Consider the following 26,176-nt stretch of genomic DNA (forward strand, 5'->3'; position numbering starts at 1 on the left):
AAACTGGGGGAATTCTATACAAACTTACAACCCTTATTTAACCCACATAGGGGTTGATTTTCCAAAAACGGTAGAACTAAAGTTATTTTATATCTAACCAGCAAAGCAATGGCTAACTTTCATAGTGCTGGCTTCCAAAATGGCAAAATTTAAAATAACCTGTCAACCCCTATTTAACCACCTTTAGGGTTGATTTTGGAAAAACCCTTAGATTAGATTTTTATTACTTTAAATCAGAAAGCTAAATACCAATTTTCATCTAGTTTGCTTTAAAACTGACGGACTTTCATATTAACTTCCAACCCCCATTTAACCCCCTTAACGGTGGAATTTCGTAAAATCCGTTCTTAGCTGACCTCTACTCGGTGAAAAGAATATTCCTACCAAATTTCAAGTCTTTAGCTCTAATGGTTCCAGAGATATCGTGATGAGTGACTATATACGTGGAAATCTCTTTTATATATATAGATTTTGCGCTATGAACTATAATGGTGAATCTATAACATAGCCAGATTATACTCAGCTATAGGTATATGCTCAAAACTGCAGCAAGCACCGTTGTGTTTAACTTGAAAACCCAATGGTACGGTTAACGTGTTATCAAATAGAAATTTCCATACCACAGGAGTTGCCATTGCATTGTTGGACTTGGGGAAGTGCTCTATTTTTTATTTTTTGAACATAATTGACTGGCATCTAACCAAAAACTTATATGTATAAGTAGGTATGTAAATTGTAATATATAATATTATAAACGTCTTTATGTAGGTACTTAAGTTGTAAATAAACATAGTAAATAGACATTTTAAAGCATAAATGGGTATATTTATCTATAGGTATGTTGGATTTCGTTTATTTATAATTATGATTTAAAAATAGTTAATGTGTGCCCCCGAGGCTCCTGTTATAATATCATAATTATTATTGTGCTTATCTATATTTGTTAAAAATAAAATGTCATGATATTGCTATTTTTTTATTTTATTAATTTAATTTATTTTATAACGAATATTAATATAATGAAAAAAGTTAAAAAAATACACTGAATTATAGTCCCCGCCAATCTGCTAGTCCACTATGATATACAATTTGCTATGGCGACGCAATTCATTTTTAATTTTTATATTCAGAGCGGACATAGTAAAGAAAGAGTTCCTCTTTACTATGGACCCTTTCTTTACCATGGGAGCGGTCTTGCAATTTTATGCGGACTATACAAAAATAACCTACGCTCATGTGAGTCAAAATTAGAACAAGAAAATTCGACTTGTATTAGTACTTAACTATTTACTGAATATTAGCGTATTAGCGTACTAGCGTACTAATTTAACGACCTCACAATACCTCAACCATGTATAATAACAGAAATGAATTTTGGTTGTATCTTTAATTTGAGGAACAAATACATACATAAAACGATTTTATTTTCGCGCCATAATTTAAAATGAATACTTTTCCATATTTGAAGGTCTTTACATTCAGTGTTGCCAAGTCTTACGCGTTTCTATAATAAAATAGTAGATTTTAAAAACTAAAAATTAAAACCAAAAATAAGAGAAAATAGATTATGTAGTCATTACGAATGTAAAAATAATAAAACTAAATACATATTTATATAAACAAATAAATTTCTGTACAGATAAGTAATTTTTGGCTTACGCGATTTAAAACATCAACATTTGTCTATGATAAAACAATAAAATAGTCTATGGCAAATTATAATCCTACCAATTGTGAAAACATAGTTCTGCCTACAAATTTGTACTACTTGCCTATCTTTTAAAGCTGATGTTATTTTTTATAGATACACGATTCAATTCAACTCTAGATACAAATAAAAATGGTGGTTCAATTTCTATAAAACATTTTGTAAATTGAAATAAGTTAGAGATACCATTGAAAGTGTGTAAAAAGTTGTGAAAGTTTTTTTATCAGGTTTGATATTGTAATTGTACAACTGGTGCGATTACGTGGTGCACAAGCGAGAGTTGTATATGACAAATAACAGGTTGTCGGAGACACCGAAATCTGCAAATTTGTGTACTCAGAAGCGTTGTTTTCAAATTGAGTGCCGATTAGCTTCCTGCCACAAGTGGATGCGTTCAATGTCTTGAATCGATTGATAAATGCTAAATGCTAGTGGCCGTTCCGATTGAAGCGAGCTTGACAAGTACTATTCAATCAGCATGTGACCCACATCTGAGATTTCTCTTTATTGTATTTTGCTACTAATTATATATCTGGGTTCGTACGCGCTGACAGTAAGCTGTGGTAGGATCCGGCAGGCTGGAAGGCGACGATCTCGTCCGTGGTCATGACATTTAGTGGTGTTGTCACGGTTGAGTACGACCTGCGCTGCTCCCGGGAGGTCCGGCACATATCGACAAAAACACACGGACGCTTCTAAGATACGACCGTACACAAAAACTTTTGCAAAAAATAGCTTATGTGGGAAGAAAGCATCTGTGTCGGTATCTTTTTGTGTTCGACCTAATAATGCTGTTGCTGAGATGCCTAGGCAGAAGATAGCAAAAGGAATTTGGAGGAAAAATGAGGATACATTTGTATAATAATTAAAATCTACAGTCAACGCAACCATGCAGGATGGCTCATGCTGAAAATCATAGATATATTGTGCAGGTTGGTTACTCTTTTAGCTATTTTTTTCAAAGATTGAATGTGATGGGTAGCAGACCATACCCAGTACTAAATACTTTTAGATAGTACTCCAAGATAAGATTAAGAATCACTAATAGTAAGACATTATAATTCTTATTCTGATAATACAGCTGTGTTTGACCTTTGTTCTCCTTTTATTACTTACTGTGAAAAAGCACAACAATAAACATATATAAAATAGATGATTTATGCTATGCCTAAATAATCACTAAGTTATATAAATAGTACTATATTGGTTCACTCTAAATGTAACCAACATTTAAATTATACAGAATAATTGTATTTTGAAAATGAGATTTTATTAAATTGAACATTAAAGTAACATTATGCTGTTCTACTTTCTATAAGTTAGTAGAGTTATTTGAATTGATATTCACATGGTAACTAACAGGCATTACTTACCTCCTTGATAACTACCTGGTCAAAGAACATGGTATCAAAACCCGAGGCTAGACTTGGCAGGGATCCAAGCTACTCTCCCTAATCTTCACAATTGACTTGTCACATAGGACGCCCTTCAGTCGATGAATGACCAATATAACAATTATGTCAATATTTAAAACACACAAATTTATCAATTTTAAAGTTCTTCACTAAAGGTGCTTGAAACTAGTCAATTGCAGCGCTGTAACTGTACCTATTTTGTTTATATGGATTTTCAACATTAATTTAAAATCACTCTTTAATTAATAATGTATGTATATGGAAATAAATAATTTTTATTTCCTGTTCTGTTTTATTATTTCTATAGTATAAGTTTTATATTAATAATGAATATAAATTTGTGTGTGTGTTTTTGTATGTCAACTTTCATCACTTTTTAAAGAGAAAACTTTACTGTCTGTTAAAAAAACATAATTTTGAATTGAATTACAAACTTGTGTTCCTTGCATTCTTACATGTTTATCATAGTAATGTGTTTAGCGTCTGTAATTTTTGTTGGCAGCACACTTTTTCTATTTTTACACTTCTAGAGGATATTTTTGATTCTGCATTAGCATTGCATAGATGCTAGAGACATCCCACCAACGTTGATCAATCAATAAATTAAATATATAATCAGTGTTGTAGTTCAGGCCAGCCTGTCTTGTTACTTGGGACACAATTTTTTGGGTGCAGTTTGCTGACCTACAGAAAACAAATAAACGTAGTAGTCCAATAAGTCAACAAATATATAGAGCCCTTTGATAAAACTTGGAGGAGGGCAGAGGTAAAATCTTATCACATGTTAGCAGTTAATCTTGCCAAGGGCCTAACAACCCTATCTGCAATGTTGTAAAATATAATGAGCTGGTACAGCTGTAACACAGATCTACTTTACAGGTGTTTGTGGGAGCACTCTCTGCTCAATATGAAGCCCTTTCGGTGGAGGCATCAAAGCAGACGAGTTCGGATGAAATAGTTAGCTGCATCGCTGACAAGCTCAACTTGAGTGATGGATCAGGAGGGCCCTATGAAATGGCTGAGGTTTGTATCCAAGTTATTTTATTATATAATAAATTCACAGATTTGTAGACTAAATATTTGTAATGTTATATAGCAAGTTTAAAGGTGAGATTTGTGGTTCTGTTAATATGGCATTCATTTTAATATTTCTGCTACAACATTGTTTACTATATTGTTATCCTGTTGTAAGGGCATGGTAACTAGTTATTATTATAAAAACAATACCTGACTGCTTGAAAATACTTAATTAGAATGAGTAGTAATGTAGCCCACGTCACTCCCACAATTTATGGGAAGCCATAGATGCCTCATAAGATTAAAATCTTTCGAATTGTTTGTAATTTAGCGGATGCCGAGGAATGATACATACATAAGCTTATAAAACATTACACTCTGCAGTCGGGTCAAAAGGCAGTTACATTTACTAGAAATTCTAGGTCTTTAGGGGCAGGAGTATTTGACTGACAGAACTCTGACTTATTTGTAGTTAGTAACAGATATTCATGGTTTGCACCTTGTCCTTAACATCATAATATGGCCATTGGACATACCTGCTATGCCGTTTCTATCTCAAAACCAAAAGTGATTTAGTGTTATTTCATTATGGTTAGGTTTTAAAAGTAACATAATATTATGTCTATAATATTTATATTTATATCTTAATGTTATATTTGGCCGATCAAATTATTCTTAAAATCTTTTCTTCAAACAACTATAATAAGGCATAAAAGTAATACTTATATGAAGTATTTGTTTTGATTCTTTTTAATTAAAGAACCTACATCTCCAAATATAGATTATTTTATAAATATGAATTAAGTCCTTTATGTAACATGTGTGCAGACTTTTTCTGGTACATAAACGTAATAGGAACGTTGTCCACCTTGTGTCTATCAACAGATGTGTTAATGTTATGTACATTTACATTAACATTTAAACACATTCTATGTGAATAGAAATTGCTAGCTGTGTCAATGTTACGAACATTGATTTATTTATTCCAAATGAATGAATATTTTTTGTTGACAAGCTGTTTCAATGTATGACAACTCAACGAGCGGTCGAGCTCTGTGGTGTTCGTGTAAGGTCGACAATGTAGCTATCCTAAACGATTGTCACTTGGATTGTTTATATTAGATTTTCATAAGTTCTTGCTTATTATAAATCTTTTTACGAAATCACAGCGCAAAGATGGCAAGCTCTTCGCAGTGAAATATAATTCCAGTATACAAAACAGCCAAAATTCGGACAAAATCATTACACTATTATTAAGTGTGCCAAATAGACAATTAGCCTATTTAATTTACCTACAAATAGAAAAAGCACTCAACATCTTCATCTTTTCAAACATACTTACAGTTCCTCTTAAAAGTAAACACCTACTATTTGTCCGGCTGTTTATAAAAATGACTATTCCGCGTAAGACATTCAAGTGGTGAATCACATGTATTAATTTGTTTTTCTGCATCGCATCAAAAGCATTCCGTGCATTGTGATTTCCTTGCGGACGAGCCACATGTCCGCGCAATTGAATGTGGGCAACGGATAATGCATATCGCAACGCAACGCAAAATCCGTTCACTAGATCGAATCATTTATGATATGTTTGGCTCGCTTCCCACTGCAGTTATCCCGGCATCCGTACGATAGGTACGCTTTATTTACGCAAAAATCCATTATATTTTCAAAGCGAAAGGCTTGTCAATCCCTCTTAATGTCCTTAGTTGTCCCTTTGTGGGAATGGAAATTGGTTGAGCTTTTAAAAGTGGAAGGTTTTAAAATTATACTGTTTTCATGTAAATTTATTTTCGAAACTCGTATAACATTTTGGAATATCAAATGTACCTGAAAGATTTTTGATTTGATTTTGTTGTTGAAACGAAAAATAAAATAAAGTACATTTACAGATCTCACGTAAAACAAGGAAAATATTAATAGATCATTTAAACATTCAATACCACTAATTAATCGAAAAGAATTTCCTCCATATTGTTGCAAAACAGAAGTAGGACAATGAACAAGTATACGGTTAAGGGATTTTACACAATTGTTCTGTGTATGATTTATTTATTGTTTGACAAAATGTCTAGGTTGTGGGAGACATGGTCAGCGGCGAATGCAAGGAGAGGCGGCTCGGCCCGAACGAGTCTCCTGTCGCGGTTATGATGCTGTGGCCGAACAACAACTCTGGCCAGTACTACAGGTATAACATCTCTCTTATTCATTTTATACGATAGTTTGATAAATTAATTGTTTTTTTAATGATGGCATTGTATTGTATTTCTGTCGAAGGAACATCGATGTAACAGATTTGGGGTTTATTGATTTAGAAATCGTTTTCATTTAGTTTTATATTCTGAGTGTAATGCGAGATGTTGTATGTATTTGAGTTTGTTTGTTTACCCCACACACCCACAGCAGAAAGATCAAGTATAAATATATGAATGAGAAGCGTGTATTTTTAATCCATCTAATCTTTATTGCCAGAACATAAACAGAGAGTGAGTATTAAATTTATATTTTGAAAATGGTTGAGTCAGTTGTACAGGATTCGAGATTATGTATTTTTGCCGTATAGTTAAGTCTTTATGCCTGCTTTTCCTATATTAATGGTGTGCGGACGATATTAAATTTGTAAAAATGCTGTTCACCTGATGGTAAGTGGTTACTGCCGCCCATGGAAATCTGTAACCAACCCCAGATAGGATTAGTAAATCCTTCCTGAGGTCGGCCACAGATGCGCCGCTACTTCTGAGGACTAAGCTGGAACGCCTCGGAAAAGTATGTCTCCCTTACCACACCCTTCAAACCAAAACACAGTAGCGCTTAACACTGCTGTTATAAGGCAGAAATAGGTGTGGCGGTGGTGCCGCCGGAGTTGAACCACAAAGGGTTCTACCACCTTCAAACCAACCCATCTTCGATTACTATTTCAAACCGATGAATGGTTAACTGTATTTGAACAAAATGTATCTTTTTTATATTAGTAGAGTAAATTCATTGTTCATATGTTCACGGTGGGAAAATTAAAGAATAATTGACTACATATTTATGAAGAGGTGCAAATGCAAATTCACACGTATGTTTTCCGAATGCTTTGCATCTGTTTGTTTATTCTACCTAAGAAGATTCAGAGATATCAACACTATTAATCATTAATGGCACGTTTCTTACAATGGACGTGACGTGTATATTGCATGATTAAAAATGGATTACCGGGTACAACGTACTATTGCGATGCTAGCATGAAAAATTAAAACTGACGCATGTTACAATGACGTGTCCAGTTAAGTCGTCTAGAAGGAGACTATCAGTCTAGCCTGTATTTATCAGCCATACGTTGTATTTCCGGCTATTATTCGTGACACGAATGACAAAAATATGTAATAGAACTGTAAGAGATTAGTAATATTCGTCATGGCGAAATCATGTACGCTTCTCGGTCGGTATTTATTGAATGTATCGTATCACCGGTTATTATTTTCCTCGACTGCCGAGGTAATTAGCAGTAACAATGCTAAAGTCGGTCCACTACGTAATTATCGCGGTCCTGCAGTGAACGACACACGTTTAGCCTTGCTACTAGCATGCCTATTTACATTTACTTTTAGTTTACATTTATCGGTACAATTATTTTTGTACGTCCACATTCTAGTCGACAGTTGTCGCTAATTTATTTTATTAAAGACACAATAATCTATTTATGAGGCCGTCTTGCTGATAGTAAAACTTGTTTATTTTAGCAAAATACGTGTATTATTTCGATCATTGTTTTGCGATCTCGTTACATATATTTTTCTAGTTAAGTCACTAAGTAATTTAAATATAGTTAGTAGTATCAACATGTGCTACTTTTTTCATAGGTCACATGCGATTAGTACTTCACTCTATACTCAGTCACCAGTAAAGCATTTATATAGGATACGATCTCTATAATGTTTCATTTGTGATTCACTTTACACGTAAGAATATATAATTACGGCAATTTTGTAGTAGTAGTGGGATACGAATGTTTGCATGAAATAACTGCAGCTATAATTAAATATTAATTAAAATATAGTTATACATAACATAATTGAGTTGTGCGTAAGAGATTGGCTACTGTTTTACATAATGTTGAAAATAAACTTGATCTAATGAAGGGCTGACAGTGGTTGGGGATATTGTTGGTGCGCGTGAATCACTCTTCCTGCCGGCGGCGCGCGCAGTGTGATAACAACCATCCTGCCAATCAAACTAAAATTTTGCCGTTCGCTGCAAACATGAGCTCTAAAAGTATCCCGCTATACGTAAACATTTAGATTTCCTCCGTTTACCATGACCCAAAAGTAATTTAGATTTTATTTTTGTCACCTTTCATCTTCGTTTTCTTCGTAAGCTTATTTAAATATTTTTGTTTTCGCAGGTTTTATTTACGCGAGAAGATTCCGGACGAACCATGGATGGAGAACTTTTCGGTGGACCCGCAGCTGATAAAGGATTACTTCCAAAGGTTCTTGTACCAGCCGAAGGACCGCGAGTATCCCGACCTTTGTCAGCTGCCGGAGCTCAACGAGCAGACGCTGCTGGATAACCTCCGAGCCAGATTCGCTGCTGGATATATCTATACATATGTGGGATCTATATTAATAGCTCTCAACCCCTTCAAGTTTTATCCGATCTACAATCCGAAATATGTGAAACTGTACCAGAACAAAAGGATAGGCTCCAGCCTCCCACCGCACATCTTCGCCGTAGCTGACGCCGCGTACCACTGTATGTTACGCGAGAGGACCAACCAATGTATTGTGATTAGTGGAGAAAGTGGATCGGGTAAAACTGAGAGTACGAATTTTCTACTGCATCATCTCACGGCGCTCAGTCAAAAAGGATCTCATGGCAGTGGAGTAGAGCAAACTATCCTCAGTGCAGGACCAGTGCTGGAGGCCTTTGGCAATGCCAAAACTGCCCACAACAATAATTCCAGTCGTTTTGGAAAATTTATTCAAGTGAACTACAAGGAAAATGGTATGGTACATGGTGCTGTAGTGCAAAAATATCTTTTGGAAAAATCTAGAATATGCAGTCAAGGCCGCAACGAACGGAACTACCATGTGTTTTACTATTTACTTGCCGGTGCTTCGGAGTTAGAAAAAGAACAGTTACATCTTTTAAGTGTGGACAAATATAATTATTTGTCAAAAACTGGTTGTAGTGTAGTGCCTGGTGTTGACGAACAATATGAGTTTTCTCGGTTAAAACAATCCATGGACATGGTGGGCTTCACTTTGGACAAGCAGCGAAGGCTATTCGCTGTCCTCTCGGCCGTGCTCCTTCTGGGTGAGTTAATCATTTTCTGTGAACACTTGAGGTAGGCTTATGAGATATTAATATCATGCCAGTCTGCATACTTAACAATGTGTTTATGAGCTAACTTATCTGTTCATGGATATCTCAAAATCTTTTGATAACAGTTCATAAAGTCCTACTTATCTTAGCCCAATATTTATTAGTTGGCCTATCACAAAATGTATTATAAATTGTAATCAGTGACACTTATGTCATGTATAGATAAGTAAGGAGTATGTCGTTGAGTTGATTGACTGTTTGTGATTTAATTTGTTGCTATCAAAACACAACAGACTATTATAATATTTTTCAACATTTCAGTATGGTAAATAAATATTACATAGTTGAATTAACCTCAGCTTATATAGAGTCATTGACCAGTATTTGTAAACATATACAATCAAGTGCATAATTATTATGACTTGTGTAAATTATATGGAAACTTTTAGTACAATTGTCTCAGTTGTGGTAATTACGCAGAAATCCTTCTAGCTTAGTCTATTTTAAGACATTGAAAATCATTGACTTTTTGTTTCCTTATTAAATAAACACTTCTATCAATTAAATATTATTAAGTATAATATTTTTCTAACATTGCATATAATGACTTCAATATTTATGTCAATTTAATGCGTTATACTAGAGACATTCTATGGAGAACTCATGTAGTGAAGCGTTCACTATGCCATCTGACATGCAATGGGTTCAGGATTCGATCTCTGGCTATTGAAATGTCTTTGTACTTGTGCCTCACACCCATGCCATACAAACAACCTGTTATGTGTGGGGCTATGAATGTGAAAATCCCTTTTATTGCTTATTTAAAAAAAAATGGACTCATAAAATTATCTTACCAAAACTATGCTTATCCTTCTAAGATTTTCGTACAGAATTGTGCTTAAGAAAGATCATTAAATTGCAGAAAGATTGTGTGACATATATCAATTTATAATATAAGAAATTATATATTGTGTTTAATACAAACTTGTAATACAAATATGTACATTTATACTAACGAATATTAATACATAATTATGTGTTACACTATTATTTTATTAACATAACAAGTAGCAATCAGGACGTTACACAGAAATCCTTCTAACTAATTTTTGAAGACATTGAAAATCATTGACTTTTTAATGTCAATATGGGGTGGGTGTTGTCTATTTGAAGACATTGGAAATAATTGACTGTTTAACGTCTATATGGGGTTGTACAGGTAACGTGGAGTTCCAGCCGCAGCGCAAGTCGTACCACCACGACGAGGCGGTGGGCGTGCGCAACCCGGAGGTGGTGTCGCTGATCTCGTCGCTGCTGCGCGTCAAGCAGGAGACGCTGCTCGCCGCGCTCACCTCCAAGCGCGCGCGCGCCTCGGGCGAGACGCTCGTCATCAACTACAGGTCGGCATGGGAACACTATTGATTTAATAGATGGAACTTGTGATATATTTTTATTGGCAGATTTTACTCAGGAGTCCATGGTTTCATAAAATGTCTAAATTATATTTAGAAAGAGTTGATTGAGCCAAACAGCTATACGAGTATATGCCAAAAAATTTAAATACATAAATTGTACTGCCACAGTCCAACACTTTCGTGAATTTGGATTTGAATTTCTTTAAATGACTTCACAGCACATGTATTTGATGGTTTATATCGATTTTTGTGCATCCAAAGCTAACAATTATATATTTTACGGTATAGAAGTCTTCTTTGTATCAGATATTTTGCAACACAGAAAGTATGATAAATATTCAGTCAGTGTAGGTAATTCACTGAACATAAAACTAAATGATGCTAAATGAAATAAAATATGTAGTATATGTAACAATACAAGTTACTGAATTTGCAGGCTCCCCGAAGCGATCGCGACTCGAGATGCGATGGCAAAATGTCTGTATGGTGCTCTGTTCGATTGGATCGTGATGCAGGTCAACCACGCGCTGCTCTCTAAAAAGGATACGCTCAGGGAACATCAGGGACATAGCATAGGTAAGTTGGTACACGTTAAATAATGCACCTTGTTGCTTAATAAGAAGTATACAACACTGGTATGGCGATCCTATGTAAAGAAATTAAACTCATCTGAAATTTGGTTTGGACCAGTCAAATCAAATAGTTACTATGACTTTTCCAAATGAAATACTTGTACTTGGTTACTTGTACATTTCTCCTTGTATGGTCGAATCAACCAGTTAGAATGTTGACCCGAGGAAAAGCTCAAGGAATGGCACTTAGTAGAGAAGAAAGATAAGTCACCAGACGCACCAGACATTCAAAGGCGCTAATTAAGACAAGCTGTGTAAATGGATAAAATTATGAAATTGGTACTATTACAAATATTTATATTTGTCTTGTTAATATATTCATTATAATAATTGTGTAATTAACACATACACTTACAAAATACACAGTTACATTTCGTGTTTTCCTCATTTTAAAAATAGGCACTAATAATATTTTACCGCTAAACTTGAATCATTGCCGTGACATGTTTTTATTTACGAGATAAAATTATATCCAACTCCAATGATTTTCCACGAATTTTTGCATTCCCATGAATTCCCAGGTTAATTGATGCATTCCGACTATTGCTCATTAATTATGAACTTTTTCGCTGGATATTCTAGTAATCTAGTTCAAGCTGTCAAAATAGTAACTTATATTCAGACAAAACAAACAAAATGTTCATAAAAAATGTAACAGCTTTAGTTATTTTAAAAATTTTATATTTAAAATCGCAAATTGACAAATATAACAATATGATTCGTGAGAAACTCGTACAAGGGTTATGGGACAATATCTTTGGCACTAAAAAAACACTTGAGGAAAATTAAAAATTATCTAAAAATTGTCCATAGTATATTTAAAGTTGATGTTGTCTCATATTAATTTTTATTTCCAGGCGTCCTCGATATATTCGGCTTCGAAGACTTCGGTCCGAACAACAGCTTCGAGCAGCTGTGCATCAACTATGCAAACGAACACCTGCAGTACTACTTCAACCAGCACGTGTTCAAGTACGAACAGGAGGAGTACCGGCGGGAGGGTATCCGCTGGACGGACATCGGCTTCTCCGACAACACGGGCTGCTTGCAGCTCATCGAGGGCAAGCCCGGTGGTCTGCTGTGCGTTTTGGATGATCAGTGCAAGTATGTACGAGCTTAAACTTAAATTCGTTAAATATTTTGATATGTCTAAAAACCGCGTCATTGCTTGCGGTCAGAGGTCGATGACAATGTTCTTATCTGTCTCTCGGAACCGTACATTTTTCGGGATAAAAGGTACTCATTGTCCTTCAACGTGTGTACAAAATTTAATGAAAATCGGCTATGCAATAAGGCATGAAAGTACAGAAAACAAACAAACTTCCATTAACATTTATAATATCAGTTAGGATAGACTACAACACGAATAATCCACATAGGAGAAGCATGATGGCATATATTTCTGGCCTCAACTAGGCCTGTGCGCTAGAACCAGCAGTATAAATAAGAAGGAAATAATAGGGTTGTAGCAAGTAACAATACAAAGACTTCGAGACTTATCTGTTAGATATAAATTAACCAGTGAAATATTGATGGTGATGAAATAAAACTGATTTTATCTACCTAATTTTGTGCAACAAAAACATAGCTTGTTTATAATATACATGTACTTTTCAGTTTTCCGTGGGCAACAAATGAGACCCTCTTGCAAAAGTTCAACTCGGTGCACGAAGACAATCCGTTCTACGAGAAGCCGCAGCGGCGCGAGCCCGCGTTCGTTGTGCGACACTATGCCGGCCGGGTTAAGTATCAGGTATGATATATAATTTTCTCTTCTTGTTGCTACTTATAATACATTTTGTAAAAAAAATATGTCAGTCTAACAACTTCTTGTCGAGTTGAGTGGAGACAAGAAAGCTGAATTTCATTAAAGTTGAAGTTGATCTTTGACGAACAATAAACTATTCTTGACATAAATATCGTGTTGATATTTAATGATACGACGTGTATATTATTTTGCTCCTGCACCTATTTTTATGATTTTAACAATTACAGTAAAGATGATAAGGCTCAATAGGTGTTAATAAACACTTAATATGTAAAGTAATAAAGATCAGATACATTATCATTTGATTCTCTATTTACCCAAGACTTATCTTGGAATCTTTTACTTCGCTTATTATATTCGCTATTATCACAGATAAATTCTGAATGTATTAACATATTGAGAAATGCATCAATTTATTTTGAAGACAAAATGTTTACGCCAATAATGATATTTTAGGTGACAGTGATGCGAGAAAAAAACTTAGACCTGATGCGGCAAGACATCGTAAGTGTTCTGAAGAATTCGTCGCTGGCGTTCGTGCGAGAACTAGTGGGCGTAGACCCGGTAGCCGTGTTCCGCTGGGCAATCGTTCGTGCTTTCTTCAGGTATGCATCACTTTATTTACTTTTCTTTATTACGTACTTAGTTTTATTCCTCTTTTAGATTACCGCTAACAAAGTGCCGAACAATTATTCATGTGTAGACGTCGCACTTACACAGACTTATAGAGTAGACATACAATATTTCGTTATAAAAATTCAAAATCGAGTATCCGTGACGAGCATTTAATACCACCTAGAAAGTTATTTACAAACTCATTACACTTTTTCATTCATAATATTATTTCTAGTTTCATTTTTATTTATTTGATTGATATATACATTTGGTTCTATCTCTGTGTGTGTTTTGTAAATACGGTTTGATTAAAAATGATTGTGACATTTTTGCTGTTGTTTACAAACACTTTTTATCTGACTAGTATTAAAATGGTTTAAAATAGAGTGAAATTATCAGTTAATGTAAGTGTAATTAAAAAGTAAATCCTTTTATGCTTGTTTTTGTAGAAATATTACTTATTATTTGTACATACTTAATCCACGCATAAATCCACAAATATAAGTGAAAACACCTAGTCCACAACTATACACTTAAGATAATCCACCCCTCAAATGCAGATAAATGTTTGTCATGGTTATTTTTGTTCCCAACCAGTGCTATTACAGTTGAAAAGTGCCAATTTATACAGTCTCGGATACACTACTACTATTTGGGAAAATATTCAGTTCTGTTTAAGGTAGATCTACCAGTTACTTATATCGTATCATAAACACATAATATGTTAGTGTTACAAGAATATAATGTTTGATAAATATCAAACATAAAAAATAACATAAAAATCAGGTTGTAAAAACACTTCCATGCTTATTTTCATGTTTATGCAGAGGATATTTCGCCTTCATGGAGGCTGGCAGAAGACACAGGGTACACAGGGTTGATGGGGCATCGAGAGTACCTCGGGCTTCTATTCAGGCACCAAATGACAGCATCATCAGGTATGATCATTTGTATCACATGAAATAAATGAAATGATTATTTAATGTTTACTTTTATGTTAACGAATAATCACTGTAATGAAACAAGCAACTAACCTTGTCAAAATTATTGCCAAATTGTAATATTAACATGTTAATAATTGGCATGTATGTGAATATTTTACCATTTGAATATTATTGTTGCATTAAGATTGCAATCAAGAAACTTTAATTGAAATTAAATGATATTAATTTAAATATGTCTTTATACAAATAAGTCTGAAGCTTCCGCTAATAATGTTATGTGACGTAATATAATGTCTCTGCTCAGCCAACTGGTGACAGTATCGTCAATCAATCTCGCAATCAACCGCATTGCGTAAGTCACCGTTTATGGCATGCTTTTATCTATGTGCACCTAACGCATGGATCTCGTTGTTTTATTTATTTTTTGTCAATCTGTGTCATCTATAGTAACTTTGATCGGAGTCTGTGATTAGAGATCAAATGTTCTTGCACTTTCTATGATAAATTTCTTATATAGATGATATCTTTATGACACATTTTTCAAACGTAAATCTAAACACAGGCTTAAATCCACTTCAATAAATATCCTTTAGTAGTTACTCGTATATTAAAGTTACGTATGCTAACTGTTAGAAACCTATAGCGTTAGTATTTATAATAATTCATACGCATCTAGCGGGCACATTGAACTGTCATGCATGCGTGTCTCAGGCGGCACCCATCTATTGGTTTTGATTTTTGTTTTTTTTTTTCTATTTCATTAATTTGTAATACTTGTCTCCCTTCCTCCGACGAACCGACGAACAGAACGGCACACAGAGCGCCGAGCAAGGCTCGCGAGGTGGCCGCGCGCCACGGCGACAGTAAGCGCGTAGAGAGCTCGAGCGCGCCGCGCCTCGGTGGGAAAGGGACAAAAAATTATAGGATCGCGGAGACGCGCACGCGCAGGATCGAACGCGAGCGGGACGACCGCGCGTTCGACGACACCGACGTCATGCAGCGCGCCAGCCAGATCGTGATGTACGTGCGCCCGGCTACACGCAGTCTGTCTCTGTCTCGCACTCTGTGTTCATCAAACAAAAATCGACATTAACGATTACCGACGGGACGACGATTTTCCCTTAGTCTTTTCCTTTATCTTTATTTCTGTTTTACTTTAATTTATTACTCTTCACCATTGCCTCTTCCGCGTGAGCAGAACGAGCATGCTTCGTGCTTGCGGTAAACATGAAAATGTTTTAAGCGTTCTCTTATCATTTTTCAAATTAGAGTTAAAACAGAATTTACTTTAAATTTTTTGTTTGATGAATTTTCGGCCTTCGGTTGGGTACTCTTTATGTTATTCTATGGTGACGGCCACGGGTTTTAATTTTCTATGGATATCTGTTTTTGTTCGTGTTAATCGTTTTCCTTTACGATGCGATCACCCGACGTGTACGTTTGTAGAGTAAGTGTTTTAGGGGTAAATGCGGTCGCTATATCGCTACTGTACTTCGAACTAATCATCACATTCGGCTTCTCGTACACGTATAGTTACAAAGATTCAAACGCATGTAACCGCTAAATGTGGGGCTTAATCGTATCGGTGGTCGGTGTACGTGAGTTGAAAATAGATCTGTAATGATAAATGCAATTGGCAGGAAAAACAAATCGTTCAGGCCACGGGAGCGTGCAAAGAAAGGTTTGAAGAACCTTCAGAGCGTGAAGACATTAGCGGGCAGGACGGCCGCGCCCGCCGCCAAACGGAAACAACCTCTGACTGTTGCCGCGCAGTTTCAGCACTCTTTGGCCGCTCTTATGGAGACCCTGAATCAGGCCAATCCATTCTTCATCAGGTTACAACTTTTACTTATTTCATTTATAGATCATGTAGCTTCAATTAATTTAAAGAACATTTATTTTTTCATATTGTTCCTATATAAAATATTAACTTAATTAATATGAGACAAGTTCTGATTTCTTACCAAATATTTATTATTGATTTGGTCGGTTTATAGGTGTATAAAGTCAAACAGCGACAAGATTCCCAATGTTTTGGACGAGGATACAGTGCAAAGACAGTTGAGGTATACGGGCATGCTGGAAACTGTCCGCATCCGGCAGGCGGGCTACAACGTGCGCCTGACGTACGAGGAGTTCATCCAGCTGTACAGGATCCTGCTGCCGAAGGGCTTGCTCAGCTCGCAGTCGGATGTCAGGCATTTCTTGGCAACGTTGAATTTGGACAGGGATAACTATCAATTAGGTAATTCATAATTCCAAGTTTTCTTCTGTCTTATTAAGTCTTACACTCATACATCAATTTGAAAGTTTGTGGAGTCTACAATTCCGCATTTGATCAGCGTGAGGGACAATGTCCTAAACTCTTTATTTTCTGTGAAGAGCAACGATAAAAATTTGAGGAATAACAATGATGATGCTCATAGATTCAGTTGTATCAAGCTTGAAACATGCCTATTGTTTGACAATAAAATACAATTTGTTATAAAATGTTACGATACAGGTGCGACGAAGATCTTCATGCGCGAGAGCGAGCAAACGAAGCTGGAGTACCGGCTGCACCAGCAGATCATGGCGTCCATCATCACCATCCAGCGCTGGTTCCGCGCCGTGCTCGAGCGCCGCCGCTACCTCGCGCTGCGCCGCGCCTCGCTCGTCATACAGGCGTATTGCAGGTACTTTAGCTAGGAAACAAAGCATAAAAACTCAGCATGTAATGTTGTTACAAAAAGCACTACGCGAAATTTTCTGGATGTAGTAGACTAAGCGATGAATACCATGATTAATCTTCTGTACTAAAATCCGGGACATAAGCTGTATGTGTCAAACGTCTGTGAAGTTGTAAACCTCCACTGGTAAAACCTCCTTTGTAGGGTGATCTACGTCGAGCAATGAACGTGCAAAGACATCAGATGAATGGATAAACAAATTTCACAAATAACCAAACAAACATTATAAAAGCACACAATACACAATAAAAGCAGTGTTATAAAACTTACTTTTTATATAATCTATTTGAAAACAATACAATACCGCGTAACAAGGTACTCTTTTAGACTTTAGGAAGGGGGGATTTCGATTACTGTCTATCTTACTACTTCATATAAGACCAAAATAAGATGGAATATAAAAATGTTGATGAAATGTTATTAGGAACTGGTTGGTGTTACGGCAAGAGGCCGCCCTGCGTGTTCAGTCGTGGTTCCGCGGCAGCCGCGTGCGCCGCTGGTACGTGAAGCTGCGCGACGGGCTCGTGCTGTTCCAAGCGGCCGCCAAGGGCTTCCTGCTGCGGAAGGCGTTGCCCGAAATCAGAAGGCGATTGCCACCGCCCAAACACAAGGATGAGGTCAGTTGTGATATTTTTTAAGCTCGTTAATGTGTTTCGATAGTGCAGATTGTTAAGAAAATAATGCAAATGCGCCTTATGGACTATCACTTACATCATCAGATATCAATTAGACAGAAATCTTGTTTACGTTACTGGTTCATTATTAAACATTGCATGATGTTTTGTGTGCTGAGAAAATGTTCTAATTCCTTCAAAATAGCTTCTATTACTGACGATGAATGTTCAATAATAAATGTGAATGACAAATCCTATCATCGAAAGCATGTTATTAGATTCCATTTAGATTTATTTCCAACGTCAGTCACCAATTGCAACGATTAATCCAATATGTTTGTGCCAACTTGTGTATGCCAATATGTGTATGTTGTACAAAACACAATGCCACGTGTTACAACGTTGTTTCGGTGTCTGTGTTGACAGCATGACAGTAAGGCGCTCGCGCTGCCCGACGGCGAGGTGTTCAAGAACAGGCAGCCAAGCATCGAACAACTCAAAAACATTATTGATATACAGCTGTAAGTAATATACTATTTTTTTACAATACATAGTAAAGAAGTGCATCGGTACTCCACAAGACGTCAAAATATGGTGCCACAGGTATTCTGAATCGCGCTATCGAAGTTTTATAAACATATTTCATACATAGTTTATAATTGGGATTTCCAATTATCCTAATTTTGAATTTATTACCTAGGTATTATCTTGTCTTTCCGGGACTAGAATAGGGTTACGGTATCCCCTGCCTGTCGTAGGAGGCGACTAAAAGGGGGCTTCCGGGGTTGCGGGCGGTGTGGAGTGGGAGCTCGAACCGTCCAGCCAGCGACCCCGGGAAGGACGGCGGTATGTGTGGTCGCATACCGTCGTAAACACTACATGGTGTGGGAGGAGCGAAAACTGCTCCCCCAGGGTAGAGCCTGTTGGGCATCGCGCTTGGAGGGCTCCGGTTGTGTTCCGTTGGAGATCCCGGAGTTCTCTAACAAGCGTTGAGGACGGCCACCGGGGGGGTTTTAGTGCGGTAAAAATCCCACATAACCCGGCGTCGCTCCCACGTCGTCGGGTACCTTTTGAAGGTTTCCCCCTCGGGAAAAAAGGAAAAAAAGGTATTATCTTGTCTGCGGGAAATCTTATGAAAAAATTATGACTGATAATGAAATTATGACTGACTGAAAAATATAATTTTTTCAAATAATATTAGCACTGATTGAATTTATAAACGTTTATTTTTTTTTATTTCAATGTAACTAATCAAATTCATTCATCTAAGATTTTTTTATTTACTAAGTTGTTTTCTTGCTATTGTAGAAATATGCTCATACAAGAGGAAGCGGAAAAATCGCGACAGTTACGGGCCACACAATCACTGCCAATATCCAGGTATTATTCTAGCAATGATTTAAGCAACACTAATATTCCTGTCTTAATTATTAAAAATAAGTTTTAATACATTATCTTCTGTATAACGTAACCCAATGTCTTTTCTCTTTTGTTTTAGTTTAGAGAAAAATATCGATAATATTATTTTGGATAGCTCTACCGCGCAATCTTACGTCAAGAGAAGAGTCTCAAAAACTCAGAATATTACTGAGTTACCGGTGAAGCAGCCCAATGTAAAGTAAGTACATACATTCATAACCAACTAGTGGTCTATGTAATTAATTTAAAAGTATTTTTAATCATAGTATTAATTTATTGTTCAACTGTTAATTATATTATTATAAATGTGTCACATTTTATTTGATATGATTGTTATTATTCCTCTAGTCTTATCCACCAAGAAGCGAACGAATCTTCACCCGACGAAAGCTGGAGTCACAATACAAACAAATATTCACAAAATCCTGTCCCGTGGCCAAACAAAATTACTGCTGAAGATCTTGCTAATGAGTTAATATGGCTTAGGATAGACCAGAATCACCTTATGGCTGAGAAAAATAAGGTATATTTTTTTCAATTGCTTTGAAATGTATAAATTTTTGTTAAAAAGAAATATAGTATAACAGCAAAAATGTTTATTATAGTTACGAGAAAGAGAGCTGGCTGAATCGATAGCAAGTAGTAGTGAAGAATATCTTCGTCTGGTCGGGGACTGGAGCCCGGCGGAGAGCTCGGATACCACCAAAAGTAGTTCAAGGTATGTATTACAAACTGTAATTACATACTGGCCATAGGTCCATTTGAGCTTGAAGGAAATAAGTAAATAATATATTTATTTTATTGTTCAATGTCTTATAGGCAGTCATTGTCATTTTTTTCTTGAATTATTACGAATATATAGTCTGCACCAAACTTCTAGTCTGCTATGAAGTTGTTGCGCTCAAGTATAGTCTGAGAGCCAATGCGGTGGACAACAACTACAAGCATATACTCCTTAGCAACAGTAAGGGCACGCTAACGCAGCTATGTACCTGCTGGCGAGAGCGGAGGGCGGATGGATGCGGGGGGGTCTCGCGCTGTCTTCGTCCCGCTAATATCTACGATTTGCTGTTACGACTCGACTCGTTTCTATATTCAGAGCGGACTAGAAGTTTGGCGCGGACTCCAATAAGATGTTTTATTTAGTAGATCAATTGGTACAATAAATAAATGTATGTACACGTGTGTTCAGACGCAGTTCGCCGCAAGTGTACCAGCGCAGCCTGTCGAGCACGACGCTGGAGCCGGCGCGCGCGCTGCACAGCCTGCCGCCCGTGCGCCGCGACCCGCGCGACGCGCCGCACGCGCCCGCCGCCGCGCTCGCGCCGCACCGCGCGCCGCACGACCGCCCAGCCGCAGGTATGTTACGATAGTCGTCGTCCTATGCTGCAGCGCAACTTTGATGTACGACGCAGGGTCTACGGGCTGCCGTAAAACAGCAGACAGACCTGTCTCATGGGAGTGTAGTCTATAGTCAGCGCGTTCGTAAGTACGTCGCGTCAACATGGCCACAAACCAGGCCAAGGCCCGTAACCTTGAGGCTGTTGACGGCCACCTGTCCAGCCACTGGCAGGAAGTCCAACAAGCATTGCACCCAGTAAGCTTCTAGCACAGAATCATGAGAAGTCTTCACTCCCTAGTAAGGTAACGCGAGGACACCTAAACATACGTTCGCAGCTTACCACTACAACAGCCTGACGCTGTCCACACCAGCATCCTCCAGGCTGTCCTCTTACTCAGACATTACAGAGGACTTCGGTGTCGTAGAGCTTTTGAAGAGCTTTAAAAACTCAATTTAAAACAATTTAAACAGAAACTCCTTTTAAATTCTTCTTATGTTTCACTTGTCATTTAACACTACTATAATAAAACCATTAGAAGACATTGGACACCCTTTGCAAATACAATTTAATATTGTAAAAATTAGTATTTCAAAGATGTTTTTCTAATAATTTATCATCGTAATAATTAGCTAAAGTTAATTCTCAATTAGTAAGTTTGTTTTGTTCAATTTATTGTCATGGAATAAATTTTACCAAATAATAACAACATTCATTGTCTATTCTCACGACTAATTACGTAATGTGTTTGTTTTGGTACTATGTTGTTTGCTAAATTACTTTAGTAGTTAATTAACGAAAACAACAAGTAAAGTATAGATTGTGATGTTGCTAAAATGTCAGTTTAATTCCAACTTTCTTGCAAGCAAGATGTTTTTATCTCAAGTGTTTATTGGTAAAAGTAGTGGTACAGAACCGTCGGACAAGTTAATGTTTTATTGTTTCATTTTCTGGTTAACTTTGCTTTTGATGGGTTACTACAGTGTGTGTATTAAATTGTTGTTTTATTATTTCGGTAAGTCATTAAAAATGCTTGATATTACTAAAATTAATTGATTACAAAGTTTTAAGTTTTGTTTTTAATTATATGAAAACGGGTTTGCACTACTAATGGAACCACACGAAAGAAAAATCGCGGATACTAATCAATACTCGGTCAATTGGTTTTAGTATGTTCATAAATTGTATGGTAAGATTGCAATGACAGCCTGGTAGTAGTTCAAATGTCTGCCACGCAAGTCTTTCTATTCATCAATTTGTGTTTATTAGAAATTAATAAAAATTAACAGTAAACGAAGAGAGTTGTCTATAAATATTTTATAATTGTGATCAATCCGTCATCACATACTAAACCATTGTCAATCAGTCAATCAGATTCCGTGTCTGGTAGTGGAACGGGTATAGATACTGTGAGCTTTCAATAAACTGTTTTTATTCCTGTTGTGAGACTATTGCAGTGAGACTAGTGTCGGAAAGGCATTATATGAAGGCATTGACGATCGTTGTTGGTTGTGTTGCAGCGTGCGCAGCGGCGGCGTCCCCCGGCGCGCCGCCCGCCCCGCCGGTGCGTGCGTCCCGCCGCTCGCCGCGCCGCGCCGCGCCCGACCGCGGTGACGTCACGCCGCTCGCGCCCCTCGACGCCGCGCCGCCAGACCACCATGATGTTAAGCGGTAATTTGAGCATGTTTATTTACTTACAACTCCACGATTGATAGGAACTGATAGGAAACACAATCATATTTTGAATTAGTACAATGTATAAATTGTAAAAGAAAATATTGTTTCTGCAAATTTTGTGCTGTCAAATCTGATAATAATCATAATTATCTTTGTTTTCTTTTTTAAATACATACGATTTTACATGTTGACTAATTATACCTATTAAACTATGGTAGTACACTTTTACCAAAAGTAATTTCAGTTAACATTTTAAATATGGAAGATGTAATGCAAAATAGGCATATTTCAGCTAGATTCTTGCTTAATTCTACCGACTTGTATATTTTATTTTACCCTGGTGTTACAATACTCGTCATTTTATTAGCTTGCGCTTGTGCCGTATGTATCCACAGTCAACACAAATTCGTAGGACGCAATGCATAATTCCCTGACGATTTTTATATTGTTCCCGAGCATATATTATGTTATCTTAGGTCTGAGCCTACGGCTTGAACTTTTGAGCCTGGATCTAGCCATGACTAGACCCAAAATATCCGTTTTTATTCCTTTCGGGGGTAAAATAGTTCTACGATAAGTACTAAATTGCATTTAAATTAAGTACTCAAAAACAGTGTAACGTGTGTATGTCCGCAGCGTGCAGTCGGACGCGGTGAGCGTCGCGGCGGCGGAGCTGCGGCGGCGCAACTCGGACCCGGCGCCCGGCGCGCCCGCGCCCGACCCGCGCTCCACCGACTACATCGGGCAGACCGGCAATGGCCTCTTCCGCATCGCCGGGCACAGGTACACAGCCATACACACTATCGTATATCGAAATCAATAGCTAATTTAATTTGTGATATGATATATGAGTATGAAAATATCTTGCTTGCTTAGTTTAAATTTTAAATGATCAATATTTATGACTTTATAAAAAAAATATTGCATAAACTATACAACAATAAAATTACAAAAATATGCATTGATAGTAATACAATCTATTAAAACTTGATGATTCTAACAAGGATACAGTCGTCATACTATTGTTAGGCTAAAGGGGATGTCTTCTATGGCATTTTAAGTAATCTTAATGATTAATAGTTTCAATATTCGATTTTAATATTTGTGCTACCCTAATAAAATCTTCATACTATCATGCTTTTGGACAGGTTTCGAAAGGGCACCAGGTTCGCGAAAGGAGACAAATGCGTATATTGCCATCAGGCCATTGACGCCTTCATCACTCAGGGCCAGAGGTGTATAGATTGCAAACAACTCTATCACACCAAGTGCATACAAAATAAGGGTGTCATCACCATGCCGTGTTCGAGCCCAGTCACCGTCGCAGCGAGAGGACGACATAAATATAGGAAACGAATAATCTCAAAAGATACTCCTTATAACATGGTAGCGGCGGATCATCCGAAGAGCTCTATCACTTCAAACTTTAACCTGACTGGCACGTCAGAGTTTATGGACAGAACAGATAAGATCATATCGGATGCCATGGAACTCCAGGCGATGCAGAATTTCATCACAAAAAAGATATATCTCATGGAGTCATCTGAAAATGAAAAACAGTCTGAAGTAAGTTATTTCTTAAAAAATACATGTTATTCTTAATTTTTGATTCGAGTTTTTTCTTGTGTATAAACTTATAATACTAATTTTAATTTCTTCTTTTACATCTCTATTTTCGGTCAGTAATTACACCACAGCCGATATGTCAATAATGAACAAAACGTCAATATGAAATTCATATCATTTAACCATCACCTTTTACTACAAACAGGTGGACAGGGTATTCAAGCACGCGCTACGTGAGTTCAAAGACAACTTGGTCGCCACGTACAGCGTCGTGGAGACGCTGGGTTCCGCGCTCAAGTACAAAGACCTGATCGGCAACTTCTTGCACGTGATGGAGACTGTGTGCGCGCGCGAGGGCTCCACGCTGTCCATCACGATGGGAGTGAACGCGTTCAGAGGGTTCATGGACGAGTTCATGAGCCAACACGAAACTGATAAGGCGAGGACGAAGCGGAAAAAGGATAAGAAGCGGAAAGTGAGTGTACATATTTGTTTTTAGTAGTTTATTGAAACGTAAAAGTGAAGAAAACGCGTGTCTGTGCGTTTTATTGTCTGGAGTATGTGATGTGTAAGACTTATACTTAACGACTGAAGCGAATAATAAGAGACAACATTTAAGAATGTGTTTAGTTCTTCCCCATTTGCTAGTGCTTATTATGAAACTGTAATACTTTAAATATCTAAAAGAAATGACAGAGTATTATAAGAAAAAGACAATTATTTCTATCGCTAAAATGTACTTCTTTTTAACCGACTTCCCAAAGGAAGAGAGGTTATCTATTCGTCGCGTAATTTTTTTTAATACATTTGTGTTTTTATAGGTGGACGATCCCATTCAGTACAAAGGACACACGTTTATACTGTCGATGATAAATATCCCGACGGAGTGCGAGATCTGCAAGACGTTCTTTATGTGGCCCATTGAGAGGTCGCTCATTTGTCAAACGTGCAGGTTGGCGTCACACAAGAAATGTTATATGAAGGTTTGTAAATATTTCCTTATTACTTTTATGTAAGTAAGTAATAGATATAGAGAGATATATGATATTTGTTAACTATGAGAGTCGTCATTAATTAAATACCATAAGAGAAATTTTACACTTGAGTAAATGAAGAACAGTTCTTGACTGACAATTCTGACGGTTGCTCTCGAAGTTGCAGCAATGTTAAAGTGATTGTTCAAACCCTATATCAATATATAAATAAAAATTAGAGATAAACTTTTTTATGAGTTGCCATGGCCATGGTGGACGTGGACCACTATTGAATAATTAGTGAAACCATGTGAAACCAAATATAGTATGAATGTAATATATTCCGTGATGCAGGTATCGACGCAGTGCCGCAGCGAGGCGGCGTCGTCTGCCGCCATCGTGGGCGCCGTCGACGCGGGCGGCCGCGAGCAGTTCGGCGTCGTCACCCGCGGGAAGGTAAATAATAATCATATACTTTTTAATATAGGTAATCCGCGCCAAACTTCTAGTCCGCACTAAATATTTCTACATTCTACAACTTGTTTCTACAAGTCGCGTCGAAACAGCAAATTGTAGATATTAGCGGGATGAAGATAGCGCGGGACTCCCCCGGCACCCGTCCGCTGCACGCTCTTGCCCGCGGGTACATAGCTATGTTAGTGCGCCTACGGAGTATACACTTGTTGTGTGCGACCGCATTGAATCTCATTACAATTACACCTGCGCGCAACAACTTCAGAGCGGACTATAGGTTTGACGCAGACTATACCTACTATATTAACGGCATTATTTAAGGAAAAAAACCAAAAATAAACCGTATTGTCAATATACCAGTATACAATTAACTTTTATTACAACAAATAATTACATATTATGTATTTAATTTGTTTACATTTGAAATATTTTTTATGTAAAGTTTTACTTTGTCGATGATTTACAAGCCTATTTATTTATGCCTCGTATAAAGATTTAATGTCTCTTAAAACTTCAAAACTCAATAATACAAATACTGTGGTATATCATGGAATCA

The 26,176-nt window shown here is 36.9% G+C and overlaps 1 protein-coding gene across 1 annotated transcript in view; it reads left to right on the forward strand.

Annotated features, from left to right (window-relative positions):
• Nucleotides 1-1,800: 1,800 nt before the first annotated feature.
• Nucleotides 1,801-26,176, forward strand: part of LOC140749103 (unconventional myosin-IXa) — a 31,777-nt gene continuing 7,401 nt past the window's right edge. The window contains exons 1-27 of the mRNA XM_073082126.1: nucleotides 1,801-2,640; nucleotides 4,003-4,146; nucleotides 6,216-6,328; nucleotides 8,531-9,444; nucleotides 10,673-10,853; nucleotides 11,305-11,444; nucleotides 12,358-12,604; nucleotides 13,118-13,253; nucleotides 13,725-13,873; nucleotides 14,711-14,821; nucleotides 15,635-15,847; nucleotides 16,468-16,662; nucleotides 16,825-17,072; nucleotides 17,331-17,502; nucleotides 17,981-18,173; nucleotides 18,597-18,691; nucleotides 19,479-19,550; nucleotides 19,669-19,788; nucleotides 19,938-20,112; nucleotides 20,195-20,307; nucleotides 20,782-20,948; nucleotides 22,450-22,600; nucleotides 23,243-23,389; nucleotides 23,755-24,172; nucleotides 24,378-24,647; nucleotides 24,994-25,155; nucleotides 25,501-25,602. Of these exons, the coding sequence (XP_072938227.1) occupies nucleotides 2,605-2,640; nucleotides 4,003-4,146; nucleotides 6,216-6,328; nucleotides 8,531-9,444; nucleotides 10,673-10,853; nucleotides 11,305-11,444; nucleotides 12,358-12,604; nucleotides 13,118-13,253; nucleotides 13,725-13,873; nucleotides 14,711-14,821; nucleotides 15,635-15,847; nucleotides 16,468-16,662; nucleotides 16,825-17,072; nucleotides 17,331-17,502; nucleotides 17,981-18,173; nucleotides 18,597-18,691; nucleotides 19,479-19,550; nucleotides 19,669-19,788; nucleotides 19,938-20,112; nucleotides 20,195-20,307; nucleotides 20,782-20,948; nucleotides 22,450-22,600; nucleotides 23,243-23,389; nucleotides 23,755-24,172; nucleotides 24,378-24,647; nucleotides 24,994-25,155; nucleotides 25,501-25,602 (5,184 nt within the window). The 5' untranslated portion in view covers nucleotides 1,801-2,604. The remainder of the gene's footprint in view (nucleotides 2,641-4,002; nucleotides 4,147-6,215; nucleotides 6,329-8,530; nucleotides 9,445-10,672; nucleotides 10,854-11,304; nucleotides 11,445-12,357; nucleotides 12,605-13,117; nucleotides 13,254-13,724; nucleotides 13,874-14,710; nucleotides 14,822-15,634; nucleotides 15,848-16,467; nucleotides 16,663-16,824; nucleotides 17,073-17,330; nucleotides 17,503-17,980; nucleotides 18,174-18,596; nucleotides 18,692-19,478; nucleotides 19,551-19,668; nucleotides 19,789-19,937; nucleotides 20,113-20,194; nucleotides 20,308-20,781; nucleotides 20,949-22,449; nucleotides 22,601-23,242; nucleotides 23,390-23,754; nucleotides 24,173-24,377; nucleotides 24,648-24,993; nucleotides 25,156-25,500; nucleotides 25,603-26,176) is intronic.

This window comes from Epargyreus clarus, unplaced genomic scaffold (genome assembly GCF_041222505.1).
Source record: "Epargyreus clarus isolate Ecla_fem2 unplaced genomic scaffold, WU_Ecla_fem_2.2 ptg000017l, whole genome shotgun sequence".
NCBI classification, from domain to species: Eukaryota; Metazoa; Arthropoda; class Insecta; order Lepidoptera; family Hesperiidae; genus Epargyreus; species Epargyreus clarus.